The sequence below is a fragment of the Rhodnius prolixus genome, unplaced genomic scaffold (assembly GCF_049639745.1).
Source record: "Rhodnius prolixus isolate KJV_2025 unplaced genomic scaffold, Rpr scaffold_1, whole genome shotgun sequence".
Taxonomy (NCBI): domain Eukaryota; kingdom Metazoa; phylum Arthropoda; class Insecta; order Hemiptera; family Reduviidae; genus Rhodnius; species Rhodnius prolixus.
Genome location: NW_027411581.1, coordinates 36,508,234 through 36,526,259, shown reverse-complemented (window position 1 = coordinate 36,526,259; position 18,026 = coordinate 36,508,234). Strand labels below are relative to the sequence as shown.

Below are 18,026 nucleotides of genomic sequence, written 5' to 3'. Positions count from 1 at the left end.
TCGTAAACGGCATCTTCCGGAAATAACAGAATTTACTTTTGAATTTTGACTAACTAAAAACATACACTTTGATGGCGGAGCTTTTTAGCTCTCTGGCGATTTGAGTAGAAGAGAACGTGTTCATATCTTTTCGCATTTTTAATTATTTTCATGATTATTAACTTTCCACTTTTTCTCATAAAGGCTAGATCATTTTCTCTAAATTACATACATACAGTAGGTTGTTCAACTTATTTAACGAAAAATTAATTGAAGAAAATTTTGTGCACTAAACAGTCATCCTAACCTCAATAAAATGCGGTAAAATTTACGACATTTTTTTATATTTAAACAAAGTTTCTGTTTTATTTGATTACTGTCAATTTTTATTGAATATTCATTTTAAAATACTGATTAATAAATAGATGAGAGAATATCTATTTATTAATTTAATAAAATTAACCGTCATAGAAGCGCATTTTAGAGAATAAAACTCATTTAAGTTCAGCAACTTAAAAAACACCCTTCTGGTCAAACGAACAAAGCACATAGACGCTCTTATTTCATTAGGGTTCAAAGACATACTCTACCAGGAGAGGAGATCTCGAAAGCAAGAAGGATTGCACAAGAAGGGACCAGTGGCATTCAAAGCATTCACTCCTGTTTGCTTTGTGGTTTCTTTTTAATTCCTCAGGCGTTGTGCAGTGTCTAAATGGTACCTGGTACATTGCAATCAATAAAGATTCATTTAAGGCCAGGGATACACAAAATAAGGGATTTAAAAAGGCATTTTTATCGAAACTACTAAATAATTATCTAATTTATCTTTAAAGAACTTCCACAAAAACAATGTAAGGAAAGCAAATGATATACTAAGAAGGGGTGCCGCTTAACGAGAGACCTTTTAAGTTCTATAGGTTACAGGTAGCAAAAAGGTCACAATGCGCTTGCTACAACTTGAATTCGTTGACGTTCGAAGTACTTTACAACAGATTATGGAGCTTCGAGCCCTTAATCACTGTCTTAGAAGAGCTTCTGAAATTTGTTTGCCTCTTTACAACATCTTCAATCAATAATTTAATAAACATTTAGTTTAATTTTTGAAATAAGAAGGTATATTAAAAATTATGTTAGAAAACTTGTAAATGTACTGCAAAATATTATACAGTGATGCAGAAGAAAGTCTGTAAAACCAGATTGAATTACAGGTATTTAGTTTTAATTAGGAAATGCAAGGATGTTGTAATGGCAGAAGTTTTCTTTAACCGGTAAGTTTTGCGTAAGTTCTATATAAGGGGAAGAATAGATACCGATTTGATAACTGACAGAGATGACTGAGAGTTAACATAGTGATAGAACTCTGATGTAAAAGAACATTCAAATATTTGGCTTGTAACAGTAATGATCTAAGTTACATAAAATTACAGCGATTCGACGCTAGAGTTACGCTTGGTTTTCAAGCCAAGCACATGGCTCATAAAGAGTTCTCCGAAGTTAAGGTTACTTTATAAATTAAGTAAAACTTTGTGCTCAATAGAGCTCAATTAATTACGATGAAGCCCACAGAATTTTACGACAAAAATTTTAGGATTAAATGAGTAACTAAATACTGAACAAACACATTTACAAAACAGTTAACTTTAAGGGGATGAGGATTATTTTAATTCACTTAGCCAACTCCATTCAGACTGCTCAGGAAAATTTACTAAGTAATTAATTATATGTTCACCAATTTAACTGTAATTTGATTTTAAGAGTAATAGTTGCTTCCACAATAGCTAAATGCGAACTAAGTATGATATTCAGTCAAGTAAGATAAAATAAAAATGAATCCATATTTTATTGCCACTTTTTGAATTGGATGCCTTTTCATTTGTTAAATGTTTTTGTAATAATTAAAGGTTATTAAAACTGTTCGGCAGGACAGTTGTATAAGGGTTGATCATCAAAAACTGCACGAAAAAACGTAACGTTGAAAAACACCCATCTTTGACAATTTTTTTCTCTTTTTCTATAAAAGATAAAATTCCCAAATTTTCTTTAAAATAAGGGCAAATCATCCTTTATAAGTATAATTTTTTTGCCAAAATGTAGACTAATCAGTTTTCGAGAAAAACTATGCCAAAATTTGCAGTTTTCTCCGTTTTTAGCTGGGAACTTTAAAGTTAAATGGTCTGTTACTTGAACAAATATTTTGTACATATATGAAAATGACCTGTGACATCTATAGTTTTTAAACAATAAGAATGCTAATTTAATGCTGTAAACAATTACCTAAATGATATCATTTGTTACATTTCAATTAAATACATGCTCTTTGGAATGTTTCTTTTTGGCTGAAATACGACCTGAAGTATGAATGTAATGTTGGGTACTTGCTGATTTGTGTACCTTTTGGCATTTAATCAACCCTTATACTTAACTTAAGTTTTTGTTAAGGAGATGCAATAGCAGTAGTATAAAATTATAAAAATACATTTTCTCCTTTGTGGACTTCTAGCTATGAAATGATAATTTCCAAATAAATATTAATATTTTTTCTGAATAGCTGCGTGATAATGCAACTAAATTCTGAATACCCATAAAAATTTGATTCTAAAAACACTTTAAGAGTGAGTAAAGTTAGTAGGATAAATGTGGAAGAAGTTCAATCTGCAGATTGGAGCGGTTCCAAGTACGTTGAAGTTAAGTCTTAAAAGTTGTAATTTCTATGGTAGAAACTAAGTTAAGCTTTTTGTACTAAGTTCCTTCGAAGTATCATGGAATTCGGCCAAAACGGAAATTGAAATTCGCATTTTTTTTTTTTTTTTTTAAAGCAATTTAAATTTGTTGATTTAATTCCAAATTCTGTATTTGAGTGGGTAAATGAAATTGAGATTTCAGTTAATGGTGAGGAGTTGTGGTGTGACGCAAGTAATCGAACGTAAGCCGTGCATTTTTCTCTTATTTTTGTTCTTTATGAAATTTATGTTCTGAGATAAAGTTAGATGGTTTAATATCCATAAATTTAGGTAGATACATGAATCCACCAGTTGCATCCATTCTAAAAAATGATTCATTTGGATGTAAGGTGTGAACAGCCATCGTGACCCAGGGATCTGTTGGAGCACCCATCCAGTCGTTTTTCCTTTCTGTATAGATTTTAATTTTATTATTTTTTATTTCTCTTTCTCTCTCTCAGCGCGCGCGTGTGTATAACTACAACTGAAAAACGAAAAATCGGAGCAAGTTCAAATATTAAAACAGTTAGGCACCAACAAGGCCGCCGAAATAGGGAAGTATCCACTTCACGGAATCAATTTCTCAGTTTTTTAGAACTTCATCAAAAACGGTTCCGACGATTTCTTTAAACTAGCTAGTGGTACGTAAGTCTTTAACTTTTGTTTGAAATATTTTCTCGAAAAATTTTATCAAAGGCACCCCTCAGAGAAAGGTTATAGGTAGATTTTTCTCGGTGTCATTTTTGTGTAACATACGTAATGTAATATATTAGGAACTTTCCCTTAGGAGGGTTGATTAGGTAATGTAGTTATTACATATTGTGTAATGTCGGTAAAAATTAAATATAACTCAGTTGATACGAAAAACAAACAACAAAAATTAAGTTAGAACGATATTAGTAAGAGAAATTCTTGTGAGTATTCTATTTTGGACTTAGCAAACATCTCCAGTCTAACCTGATCTCAAGAAAGACGAAGGTGGGACTCTATAAAACACTGATACGGCCAGTTCTCACCTATGGCTCGGAAACCTGGACCACTAGAAAGGCAGATGAAAAGAAGCTCTTGGCGTTTGAAAGAAAAATACTCCGCAAAATATATGGCCCCGGTTAGGAGCGGGCAGATATGGAGAAGAAGGAAAAACCAGGATCTTTATAGCCTATATGAGGAAATGGATGTGGTAAGGTTCATAAAATTAGGAAAGCTAAGATAGGCTGGACACGATGAGATCCATAGTCTAAGAAAGATTTGCCGGCCGAAGGCGAGGTGGATTGATGGTGTTGCCGCGGACGCTAGTTCATTATTTGGCGTCACAAACTGGATGGTTGCCGCACAAAATAGGGATGCCTGGGGGAGGCTTATTGAGAAGGCCCAGACTCATTAGTGGGTTGTTGCGCCATTTAAGTAATGTTTTTATCAGAATTAGAGTTTAGAGAAAAGCTGAAGGCAGGAGTTGTTCTGTCCTAGAGCTTCACACCCTCAGCTACACGTGGCCTTCTACACAAAGCTTTAGTGTCTTTCTTATTCCTTTTGAAAAAAAACAAACACAGGTTGTCATTGTCCAATGACAATGAGATGCAAGGTTGCGGTGCCTAAGAAGAGGCCCATGATTATTCGAATGACCAGCCGATCTTGTAGAAATAATACCGTGAAGAACTTAGCGAAGGGCTAAGACAAATACTGAACGTTTTGCGACCTCTGAGTCTGAGCAATTCACCAAACATTGCTATGGCAATTCGTGCACCCAGCTATGTTGCACTACGGTGGCATTTGGCATTTTGCCGAATTGGTATAAACTCATTTCAACATTCATTTATCCACAAATTACTACCAACAAAACAGATATCTAAGTTTTTACATTTCGCCACCATTCGCGTTTAAGGTAATTTCCATCTCAGAAAATAAATTAAAAATCAAACCGAAACTCAACCATGACTGGCGATCAAAACAAAAAAAGTAATGAAAAACAATGGATGCGAAATATTTGTTAAATATAAATTCTACAGAATGCATCAGTTCATTCAAGAGCTAACATTATAAGTCCGAAATAATTAGGAGTGTACAAAGGAAATCAGGCCCTGAAATCCTGTTATTTATTTTTTGAACATGTATAACATCAATAGTGCTGATTACAATGCAAAAGCTAATATTAAACAAAAAACAAAACCAGAGTTATACACAAAACGAATATACGACATACATTTCGATATGTTTACACAACGATAAACTTACATACATTTCGTCGTATATACATTTTATATAATATTTATCTACAAATATACAATTTGCCTGCGGAGGGTTTAGTTCTTTAAATCAATAGGCTACTAGTTAAATTGTCGGAAGCGACTGTTGAGTTCAGTTCTTTTAAGATAAGTAGCAGGAAGGCGAATATGTCCTTTGTTGATGCAAAGCCTAACGTAATGAACTACGTTCTGGTCTAAAGTCGATTTCTAAATGAAAGATCTTTCCAAAAACGTTAAAAAAGAAAAAAAAAATACATTTTTTTATTAGTTTTATTTTATGGCGCTTCGACATCTGAGGACAATGGCGCCCATAGTCTTTTTCAATCTGTGCCTGAACTGTATTCTATCAGTATAGACAACATTGTCCATTCACTGTCAGCGAGCTGTAAACTTAGACTTTTCTAAGCAAGAAAAAAAATCTAAAGGTCCGACAACTGGATTCGAACCAGAATCCAGCTCGTTAAGCACTGAGCTAATCCCTTCCCCATCCACGTTTCTATTGCGCATTAGGTTACCACAGCTAATATCTAAACAAATACTAGAAGAAAATTAAAACCAAGAGAATTACATATTTTCAATAAAAGTAATTCTTTTTGAATTCAAATACCGTAGAGTTTGCCCGAATTTTTATTAATGAGTTTTAACAGTAGAAAAATTGTTTTATAAGTGTAACAAGCTGTAAGAATATTATTTAAATATAAAGACCAATTACTACTCAATTAAAGACAATTCAGTTGAAGCTAAACTAAAAGGGGTTTAGAGGTAAAAGTAGTTAAGCAGTATAGAGTGCTTAGTTTAGAGTAAGCCTAATTATGAGGCATAATTGAGTGCCTAGTGGCACAAGGCGATGTAAGTATGCTCGCAGTTTCTTAGTTTGGAATTTCTTCAAGCACTGCCCAGGCTGTCTTTAGACCAGAAGTCTCAGAATGAGAAGAGCTAGGCTAATTTGCATAAGTTAGTGGATTGCGTGAGTTATACAGGACGCGGAAGTGAAGTCTTGGGACTTGGCATGGGGGTTAAGGAGCCAGTGAACACGTGCGGGACAGAGTAGAGTACGTTTGTTAGTCCTTCAGGGTGTCTGTCTATCTGTGAGTTTGTTAAAGTATTTGGAGAATCTTCTTGACTTGGAAGTTAGTGTCCTCAACTTGTGAGCGCATAAACAAACCCCACTACAGGCGCACGTCTGAGGCTTTTCCCCTCTGTAAAGCTCTCCGCTACAACTTACGTCACTACACGCCTTCACATACGTACGGCCAGCTGCCTTTCACCCTAATGCTCCCTTCACAACCTCTTTCTTCTGAGAACATCTCTGGTTTTCATTGCCCTCCATGGCTCTTCTGTTAAAACCAACCACTTCCTGCAGATTACCCACACAAACATTGCATATTTCAAGACATTGAACCTCTTTAATAGAACTATGTTGCTAATAATTAATTGTGGAAACAATAACTCACATTTTATTTGAATACAAGTTCCAATAGATTTATCATCCCATATTAAGAATATTCTTCAAATCAAAAAATATAAATAGTCAGAAAAGAACGACATAGTTGCAGAATATGAATGAAGAAACATCAAACTGGAACCTGTATATTCTTGGCCAAGATCGTCAGCAACCTGATCCTCGCTTTTATTCTTTCTTAATCTCCTGAGTAGTTGTGCAGATTTAGATTTTGAGGATTCTCCGGAAATATTCGTCTTGTGGTCTCCTGAGTCCGAAAAAATGGTTTTTACACATTTGTACGCGAATGTGTGTGTGTTACCCGCCGTAACTCAAAATTGAAAACCGCAGTAAGTTCAAATGTGATATTTAGGTAAGGCGCCAACGGAGGATGTCACCATATGTTTTGGCCAAAATTGGTAACGTGAAATAATCTTTACTGAAAGAATGTTTAATTTTTTTTAGGATTTCTTAAAGGCGGTTTCTAGGACTGCTTTAGACTTAGTGAACTTATTGCGCATAAATAGTCTTTAACTTTAATTTGAAATATTCTCCGAGAAAATGAAGGGCACTTCTGGGAGAGGAGGGAATGGTTCAGCCATTCTCCTATGTGCCATTACTGTCTTTTTATCCACACAAAGTAAGGCCCACTTTTTCATGAAGGGCTTTACGTCCAACTACCATTTAGGTTTTGTCACCTGTATAACTTTAAAAGATAACTGAATTTTTAAATTTAAAGATAATCGGCTGAAGTAGCACTTTCCAAAAAAACATTTTCGGAATTTCGAGATTTTCCTTAATGGGTGTGGAGCTATTTGCTACCAATTACCAGTTAGTTACATTAGAAAAATCTAATTTTTTCCAAATTACCCGCTTTTAAAATTACCAGTTACTCCTTCTAGTACATCACTTACCGAGACCTTAGAGTTGTCCTTCTGAAAGAAAGTGTAACTTAAGCGTTCAAAAATAACGATTTTTTGTCTGAAAATATATAAAATCTAATTTTTTAGGTCAAACCTTTGCCCGCTGGGAGCAATCAGTTCTCTGTGCAAACAAACTTGGTCGAACTAATACAGAATAAAACCCTGGTTGTTTTTCAACCCCAAGGCACATCCCCACTACCACCGAATTCAATGGTAAACATTTCCAATAGAATTAACTACACTGAAAAGTTTAAAAAAATTTAAAAAAACAATTGACTTTTCAAATAGCAGAAACACAGTTAAACTTGTTCATTATCAGATGAAACACTGCTAAAATCTAGAGTATAAAACACTCTTGCGCCTAAGACAATGCTGGTTAAAGATAACAGAAACTTGTTCTAAATGAGAGAAAGAAGGACGAGAGAATACGGGAACAAAGGGCGGTGAGAGCATAGTACTTCAACTTCCGCTGGGGCCGAACTACAAAAGGTGGCGCAGTTTTAATGCTTTATTAAATTATGAACAAAGAATATATTTACTCCATCGAAGATAGGGACAGAAGAATGAGAAAATAATAAGAAAAGCACTAGAAAAAGAAAAAAATAATAATCGATTAGAATTTCTAGAGTAGGAAGGGAATGCAGGGATATATTGTTAATACGTGTGTTAATAAATGAAATAAGAACGCTAAATTCTTCTTTTAAAAAAGTTTTTTTTTGAATGACTTACTCGGCTTCCCTCTCTTTCTGGCGAATCCTCAGGAAGAAGTACTATCCTGGGATGATGTAACCTATCCTACTAACGTTCGTAGAAAAAATGCATCGTTCAATTAACAACTTACTTCATAAAGTGCTTCAGCTAGTACTCGTATTTACGCACTTCGACCATTGGAGCCCAATTCATTCTATTTTTTTTAATTATAATTTCTTAGTTAACCTCAAAAATTCCTAATATAATGACTACTACTGAAAAATTAGTAGATAAGGGTTTGAGTAGTTCCTGGATACTACTATAAAGTAGCATTAAAAAATGAGGCTACATTATTTAGCTAAGTAAGTAGCTAAGTAAGCTAAGTAATAAGTATTTTAAACTCTATTGAATGATGTGACGTATCAATCAAAAACTGAAAAATTGCACACTGTAATACTCAATTACCAGAAAATTTGGGACACGTTTTATTATTAGGTTGCCCAATACATAATAAACCATATCGCAAGAAATATTTGGAAAAATACTTTAAGAGCATTATTGAGGAATTTCTGACAAATACAAATGCGTATAGAACCTTAGAAGCACATTATTAATAGAAGTTTTGTATTTTGCTTTATTTGAGCTGTTCAATCACAATGCAATTAACTCTAAAACAAAAACTAGAGAAATGCGATGAAATAATGTACATTGTTTTTTTAAAATTCCGTTTATGATATAAATTCAAATAAATTTACCGTTATCATTCAACGTCTGCTACTGAATTTGAGTTGAATAATTACAACGATTTACATGAGAACTCGGAGTTAATCAAAATGTCTTCTGAAATGAATTATTTATTATTCAATGGCCAAAAATCGTTTAATTGTGTTAATCTTTATTATTTGGGAAATTAATTATAAATATAAACAGCTAGGACCAAGTGCTTTGACACTTAAATTTAAGATATTTCAAAAAGTGGAGGTAATCGATTTGTGCAGCGAACGGCTCATTTATAGAAATATCTGTTTAGTTTCTGATTAATTAGTTCAATTATTTTTATTTTAGTTTAGTAATTTATTGTATTTTTGTTATTAATAGCAAAGTTATATTCGATAACAGCCCTCTCTACTATTAAAAGATTTTATCTTAAAGGACAAATAATTAACTATCTTAAATTATCCATAGAATTCAATTCTATAGGGTTGGCAAATAAGTTCGTTCGGTTTTTGAGGGTGGAATAAATAACAACTTTTTTGATACACAGAATAAATTGTAATCAATTATACATTGACCATTCTTATTGATGACTTCTTGTCATCTTTTCACCAACTTCATTATACCACGTTCGCAGAACTTCTGTGGCTTATCGTCGAAAAACCAATCAAAATGTTTTTTGAGTCTTCTCATTATCGAAAGTTTTTCCGTTCATGAAGTTCTGCAACTATCAGAATAAATGATAATTAGAAGGTGCCAGGCTCAGTGAATACGGAGGATGAGGCAAAACATCCCAGCAGTTTATTCCGAGTGGTCATTGACGTATGCGGTCTGGCGTTGTCGTGGTGGGAGACGACACCTTTGCGATTTGCCAATTCTGGACGTTTTGTGCGGATTGCATGGTCCAGTTTGGCTAACTACTAGCATTATGCAGTTGAATCAATTGTTTTGCCTGACGGTAACAGCTCGTAATAGATGATACCTTTATAATCCCACCATACGGAGAGCATTATCTTCTTCTGATGCAATTCCGCCTTCGAGCTTGTTTGCGGCGGCTTACTGCAGTGCTTCCATGATCTTTTACGCCCTACATTATCGTAGACGATCCATTTTTCACCTCCCGTTACCATCCGCTTTAAAAATGGGTATTTTTTTGACGTTTCCGCAACTTTATCGCAAATGGATATGCGAGTGGCTAAGTTGGTCTCGGTTAATTCATGCGGCACCCAAACATTGAGCCGAGAAACGTATTCCAGCCAGCGCAAATGATTTTCGGAGCTCGTATATGATATGTTAAGTGCTGTTGCTATCTCTCTCATCGATTGTCATGGATCTTTATCGATTACGCCCTTGACATCATCTGAATTAATCTCAGTCGGGCGACCGGAGCGGGGCGCATCATTAATGTCAAAATCTCCAGAACAGAAATTGACAATCCACTTTTGGCACACGCGTTCTGTTAGGGCATGATCACCATAAACACAACATAACTTTTTATGAGCCTCTGCAGCTCGTTTGCCCTTTTTAAAATAATAGAGCAAAATATGACGAAAATGCACTTTATTTTCTTCCATCTTTACAGCTACGCAGCAAGCACAATAGTAATGTTTGTTAAACCGAAATTCATAGAAAGGTTACGCTTAACATATACTTTCAAATGAACAATCGAGTTGTGCGCTTGCGCCGAAAATAAAAAAAGAAAATCGGAATGAATCTGTACCAAAATAAAAACCGAACGAACTTATTTGCCAACCCGATATTTGTAAAAATCAGTAGAAAAAAAGTTGCTGTTGTAAATATCGCTGTACAAATTCAGTGTAGGATATTGTGTTAAAAAATCAATGTAACATGTGAATGATGGAGGTTCATACAATACGCATTAAAGTACCATAAAGGTTGGCAGCCAGTGCGTCCTGAAGAGCGAATCCTGAAGTGGTCCTGTGTCGCCCTACACAATAAGAAGCACTTTACATCCTCAAGTCTTCTCGTAAATTATGTCCCGCCAACTTCATCTATAATAACTAACACACCCGAGAAGAAACTTCTTTAGTTCTTAAATAATAGATTTTCTCAATCATTCTTATTTCTCTTTCTATATCTTTATTATTTCTAGCCATTAATGTTTTTCACTTTCTGATAATATCCTTTTTCTGCAACCATGTAGGAATGTTCTCATTACTCAATTAAAATCAGCTGTGTAATGCCCAACTTCCCTCACTAGTGGGGAAAAATTCCCATTAGTGTCACTTTCCGCACTAGTGAGTGGAAAAACTTTATTGTGCTTCCTTGATATAAAAGTTTTGTTATTAACATAAATATTTTCTGTAAAACTCTAATAAGCTTATTTAAATTTATTTTATCTAAATAATTAAAAAACGAATATTAAAAAAATAAAATAAAAATTGAAAGGAATATAGAAATAAAAATAATATTTTAATAAATAATTAGATATTTTTAATTATAACTGTTAAAAAGGTTATAGTGTTACCTTATAGAAATTTAAAATGGATTCTAGTGATTCCTGTTTAGTTTTTTTTTTAGTTAATAACCCTAATGGTTGCAGAAAAAATATAATATTTAACTCGAGTGTAAGTATTTTCCTCACACTCGGCAATTTGCACTTGCCTCGCTTCGCTCGCTCGTGCGTGCAAACCCTGCCTTGTGTGAGGAAAAGTACTACTTTCCACACTTGTTAAATAAATAACTATTGCTTATTATCTCTTCAGCTGTAACAGCAAGTATCACGATTATTTCTCTCTTTTTTTGAAATTGAGAATTTTGAGTTATATGATTTTCTGCCACCCTCTTGGACAAGGTCAGCAAACCTTATGCTAACAATATTAACGGCCTAATTCAGCCCCGTCAGTCCTACAGCTCCCTGATAGTGCAGCATGAATGATGGACTACAGCTGTATCTTTGCACCAGGCTATTCCTCGATTTCCAAGCTTAATGCTCTTTCTTCTGTAGCCACTTCGCTCCAGATATCTCATTGGCCTTTCCATTCTGTCTGTTAAGAGAATGTCAGGTCCTGGTATGGATCATACTCTGATCTGTGATTATTGTTTCATTCCGCTAGATAATTTTTCTTCCTACAATTTTATTGTTATTTGTACTTTTGATTTCGTTCACTATGCACTTATATTTGTCAACGCTCAAAAATTTTGTTTCTGCTAATTTCTTTCGTGTACTGCCCCCAATTATTAATTTTGTTTTTAAACCATGAATCTTGATGTAATTATGCTTTAGAAAGGTTAGCTTATACGAATTATTACATTATGGAATTGCAAATACATAATAAATATAAAGTTATTTCTGGACGATTTTACAACTTTTGGCCAATCATTTTTAATCTAAAACATTAAATATAAAGCCCTTTAACCCTAATTCAGTATAAATTATCTAATGTGCCTAAATAAATATCCAATTACTACGTCTCTGCTAGCAACATCTACCTCATCCACAGTAGCGAGCAAGTGAAGTCCATTCGATAAAAATCTTCTTTTTTTCTGTCCCTTAGAGACCTCAAAACAAGCTTGCTCTCAGCCCATAAACAATCTCCCCAACGATAGTTAGTTACACTCTATGTAAAGTAATAATGTAAAGTATTATTTCACTTATTTACTAACTTGGCGTATTACTTATTCTGTTTTGAGATCAACTGATTACGAAAAAGTATTTTTAGTAAATGTTCAATGAGTGAGTGTTAGTTAGTGAGTGAGTGAGTGAGTGAGTGAGTGAGTGAGTGAGTGAGTGAGTGAGTGAGTGAGTGAGTGTGTGTGTGTGTGTGTGTGTGTGTGTGTGAACAAAATATCCCAAAAACGAAAAATAACAGAAAGATGATACTTTATATATTCCGAATTGGTCTCATAAATCCGACTCCTGCAAAGCCAACCTCAACTAAGAAAGAATTACTAAATCCTTTACTGAAATAACTTTCTGAGATTTTTTGGCCTTCTATGAATGCCTCTGTGTACATAAATATAGGTAGAATAACTTTTGCAAGAATAATTTTTAGAAAACTACCAATAATCTGTGGAGGGATGCTGATAGGTTACCTCTTTTAAAAAAAATGAATATAAAACAAAAAATCAATAAATCAAAAATTAAGACATGTTAACATCTGATTTGATAGACGCCTGGGGGAGCTGTTATCAGTGCACTGCCGGCCTTCGGAAAATACACTCTCTTTAAAGACCCAAAACCTCCGGGCAAGATTCCAGCATATGCTATCCACTCAGCTAATTCCTTCTCTAGATTTCCCCTTAAGTATCTTTCTGTGTAAGTTGCAGTATTACAACCAGAAGTTTGTATTTATTAAGTAAGTTTTAAAATTGAGTATTAAAAAAAAAATATATGTAAACCAGAGCCTCAAAAATTGAAGTAAGAGAGAATCTGAGGGGGTTCATTCCAGATTTTCTTAACGCTGACAGAAAAAACAGGAATTTAATGCACCAAAGATAATGGAAAAACTAATAGCAATAGGAGCGGATTGTAACACTTATCAATCAGTAAAAGTTTTGTCACTAATTTTATTTCCTTGATTTTCACGACATTCTTTGCCTTTACTAGAGTTGTGGGAAAAGAATTAATCTTTTCCTTTTACGCTTCGGCGGGGAAGGTATAGATATTTATGTACAATGACTTGTACAGAAACCAATACATATTTAATGGTTTTGTTATAAATAAATAAAAAAGTGTTTTATACATGTATTTATGTAAATGACAAAATAGCGCAACCAATGATTACATTGGTTACATTGATTACATACTGCATTAGCAGTAGGGTAAGAAAACTGATAATGTAACGAAAACTTATTGGAAAAATATTATTGGTTCTTGATGAAAAAGGAATACTGTGTGTTGGGTAAAAGTTAAGTATACACTTCTGTGAACAGTGATGTAAACAAATAGATTTAGATGTATCTCTGGTGAGAATTTTTATTTAGCTTATTCATGCACAATGAAAACTACATGAATATAGATTTTCTTTATACATGGTGTACTTACTCTACGTTCAACAACTTTTCTTTTAAATATTTTCTCTGGGATATTCGATTAGCGGTATTTTCTAGGCGAAGGGGTAGTTGCAAATTTTCATTTAAATGTCATTTAATCGAAATGTACGGATTTGTCATTTTTAAATATTAAATTATTTGAAACAATTGGCCGAAACAAAGTGCCTGCTTGAGAATACGTGGGACTAGTTATCTACAGAGCCGTCTAGACATCTAGGAAATTACTAGTAAGAAATTTATTATCTTTTTCTAAAAACTACTGAAGCACTAATACATTGCAAGTTGCAATTAGCTCTAAATGCAAGATATTAGTCACTTTTTCTAGGCTTACCGAACTATCTTATCTCACTTTTCATTCTTTCTTCTGCCTTGGAGCCGTCCAGGAACCTCACAGAAACTAAAGTAATTAACTAACTAATTGATTTATTTTTATGGTTTCAGAAGACCATTTTGCTTAAATGATGTACATAAACCTCAGAAACATTCGCATTATGTAAGTGATTATGTTGTATTCTAAGAGAAATGAACGTTTTAAAATGAGAAAATAATGTATTTACTTTTCAAATCAAATCTCTCAACACATAAAAATTTTGGTGCGCCTCTGTATTTAATATATATCCATATCTATTTATCCAATGTATTCTTAAAGAAGACATAATATAATTATAAATAAAATTATAAATACTTACGGAACTATATATTTTATTTCATTTTAAATTTCTGAGGTTCTAAAAATTATTTCAAAACAATTATAGTGATAGCAATTGATCGAAAACAATTATGATTGTTTTCTGATTTATGTGATGTTCAAATTTAAAACGTTTTGATTATTCAAAATTCTAAGAACGTTCCTCTAACCACCTTGCGCGTCGGTGGAGAATATCACAATAACCCTTGGAGTGCACCTGAAAACTTCCCTACGGGCATCAGCAGACAATTGCGTTCCTGGCCTCGAATTACTTAGTATCCAGTAAGTTCCCAGTAAGAAAAATTTAGCATTCAACGTCGAACTAAATGCTTTAATGTTGGCTAATTGCCAAAAAAATATCCTGAACAAGAATAGCTGTGAGTATAAACAGATGGTTTTGTTGAAACACGATAAGGACATGCAGAGTTTGCGTGTTTTCTCTAGTGAATTCTCAAGGATCTTATCCTGCAGGAGCCAATGCATCAAGTTGTGACGCTATTTAAAAAAACAGCTGAGCATCTAAAGTACCTTAAAGTATAGTTATCAATAGTAAGAACAGTTACCTATAACAGGTCGGACCTGCTACGATGAGCTCAATTGAAGTGTCATAGAATGCTATTTTCCCAATGAAATAATACCAATTTTCTGCAGAAAGCCCGACTTTAACTCAGCAGCACGAGGTGTTTTCTTACTTCGCAAAGGCGTATTTATTCAGGGTTTCCAAGCACGAAATGGCTCATTTTTAACATAACATGTTGGGTTCGTAAAAAATGCGTTCCGTTCTGAATAACATTAAATTGCTTAAAGCACAATTAGATAAGTAAGTACATCTCATAACCTAAATGTAACAACCCAAGCAGGTTGTTTGCAAAAGACCAAAATGTTGTTTTGTTTTTTTGTAATCAAAATAAGTGTACTAAATAAACGAACTTCAATATGAACTAAATTTAAAACAATATGTGGATGTGTATTATATAACCAATATGCATATCTAAGTAAAAAAAATACAGATATTTTCTTTGCAATGAAGTTTTTTATTCATTTAATTATTAAAGTTAATTAAAGATCTTCAATAAGCATTGGATTAAGTTTAAAAGTTGGTATACTTAAAGTATACTTTTAACTAATAATAAAAAATCTTAAATCCTGTTATAGTACAGACTTTCTTTCCGTATCAATTAAATAAAATTAATATATAAGTATTAAAAAAAGAAGCTTTTTTTTTTATTTAAATGTATTTATTTGTAGAAAAGAAGCACAAAACCAAAAGTCCACTTACCTTTAGCTGCTGCTGATGGTGATTGTGTTACATCAGCTACTCCCGGAGTACCTTGACCTTGCTTCAAGAGGGATGATTTTTGCACAATATTTGGACTTTTCTTCAATATAGGGGTACTAGTCATTAAGGGTTTCTCATTTAAATGCTGTGGACTTTGTGGTTCACTTGTCAGTACCGTTTGCTGTCCGACTGGAATTTTAGGAGGAGATAATTCACCACGATTCTTAAGATACTGCCAGTTTTCAGAAAGCTTTTTGATTTGTTCCTAAAATAATAATAATAATAATAATAAAATAAATAATTTAAATGTATGGAACTTTTATGTATGAATGTATAACCAAAGAAAAGCAAAACATCAGGACAGGTCAGACAATAGGTTAGAAAATCGAAACAATATTGGTCGTGCAGTAAATATTTGTTTACTAAGGTGAAACAGGAGGAAGTGACAAATGAAGCACTGCTCTGGTAATAAAAGCCAATAAAGACAAATAAATGGTAACATTAAACACAAACACCTACCCGGAGCTCTGATGGCATTTCTCCTCGACATTCTTTATCTAAATTATTGAAATTTTCTTTTACTTCTTTAACTTCAGCTTCACGGTCATATATGCAGCTCTGTAACAGTATTCTTAGTTAATACACAATACATTGCATTTTCCAATTAAATTAATACTTTTTTGTCCAAACTATTATTTTTCTTTCAAACCAAATTGTTCGGTCGTGACCGAGACCATTCGGCCAGTTTGGCTAGCGTCCGCCTCTCGCGAGTCAGCCTCGCGCCCGCGCGCGTACTAATGTACGCATCCGCCTTAATTTCCTTCTTTCTACATATTTCTTATCGCTTATTATTATGTTCTTATTTTACACCTTTTTTATCCTCTCAAACTTTCCGTCTATATTAACTTGTTGTTTCCGGTTCTGATCCAATTGCGTCACGACCTATAGCTTCTATTTCCTTTATTTGTTTTTCTATACTCTAGACCCTTTGCCCCACTACTTCCTTTAGGACCGTGTGGTCACCTTTCGAGCCTACACAGTTCTCTGCGGTACCGCGCTATTTACGCTTCTGTGTTTCTGTGCTAATACGCTTATATTCAACGCTTCACTCATCGCTTCACGCCTATCATTTTTCATCTGCATCTAGTGCCCTTAGTACGCTATTACTTTCATACTTCCGCTGACACCTAACAGTACGCATCATCCGCATCTGAACGCCTCTCCAGAATATCGCTTCACGCATATTTCACCGCTTATAGTGCACTTATTGCACTATTCCCCCTTTACTCTTCCGCTTACCTCATTTCCACTTCCGCTACGCTTCTCTGAGCCTGAGCCCAAATATTGCCTCCCTTTCTCAAAGCTCACCACACACACACACACACATTTATACACATAAACATATATACACGCTTCCGCTCCACAGCTTCCTTTCCTCTCAACGCTTCTCAGGCAGCTTATCAACATACCTCACGCACATCGCTCCTTGCAAAGGGTAAGTACCTTCCCCTTTTTCTTTTATTTCTCTTTATTTTTTCTATTCTTCTTTGTCTACTATTATTTCGTACAGCGCCCACTTGGGCACCTTGGGCATTTGGGTGTAGGCGTACTCGAGCGCCTACACAAATCTTACTTTTTAATTCAAATCAATATTTTTTTTGTTTTTGTTTTTTTAATTGAACCTTTTTTTTGACTATAGGTAATACCATGTAAAATGCCTTTTTGTGCACTTCTACTCAACTTATCCTTTTTTAATTGGCCAACTTCTTTTACATTCAAATATAGTAATAAACAAACGTGTGTATCTGTTTTTTGTTGATAACATTAATGAGTGAACGAGGAAGGGAAGAACAATAGCTAACCCTCCCGTACTTTCTCATGGGTTTTTGCACGTACGAGCATCTCTCTTAATGAGGACAAGCTCGTCCACGACAGCTATTGACGAGATAACAATGCAACGAATTTACAGCATACTTTGATCATATGCCGAATAATCTTTTTTTTTCCCAGATCAATAACCAAGGGAAAACCATTCTTAAAAAGTAATAAAGAATAAAAAATTCAGGACGCGAACTTTTCTAAAGCAATATATAAGCAATGACATGTAGATTGTAAATTAATTTACTTTCTAGTAATTTTCAAAAGTTCAAATTTAGAAATAAGTATGAATCAGAAAAGCTTCTTACGGCTAACTTTCCGGAGATAGACAGCAGTGCCTGAATAAATAAAAATTAGTTACATAATTTATTAATATCTGTATAGTAATAAATAATGACCTTCAAAATAGATTTTCCAAATAATATTAAAATTAGTATAGCATAATATTAAAATGT

The 18,026-nt window shown here is 33.9% G+C and overlaps 1 protein-coding gene across 10 annotated transcripts in view; it reads right to left on the bottom strand.

Moving 5' to 3' along the window:
- Positions 1-18,026, bottom strand: part of LOC141448166 (dystrophin, isoforms A/C/F/G/H-like) — an 898,384-nt gene that overhangs the window by 620,397 nt on the left and 259,961 nt on the right. For all 10 annotated transcript variants that reach the window (XM_074116317.1, XM_074116303.1, XM_074116369.1 and 7 more), the window contains 2 exons: positions 16,213-16,311; positions 15,694-15,958 (listed from right to left, as the gene is read on the bottom strand). In XM_074116317.1, coding sequence (XP_073972418.1) covers positions 15,694-15,958; positions 16,213-16,311 — 364 coding nt within the window. The remainder of the gene's footprint in view (positions 1-15,693; positions 15,959-16,212; positions 16,312-18,026) is intronic.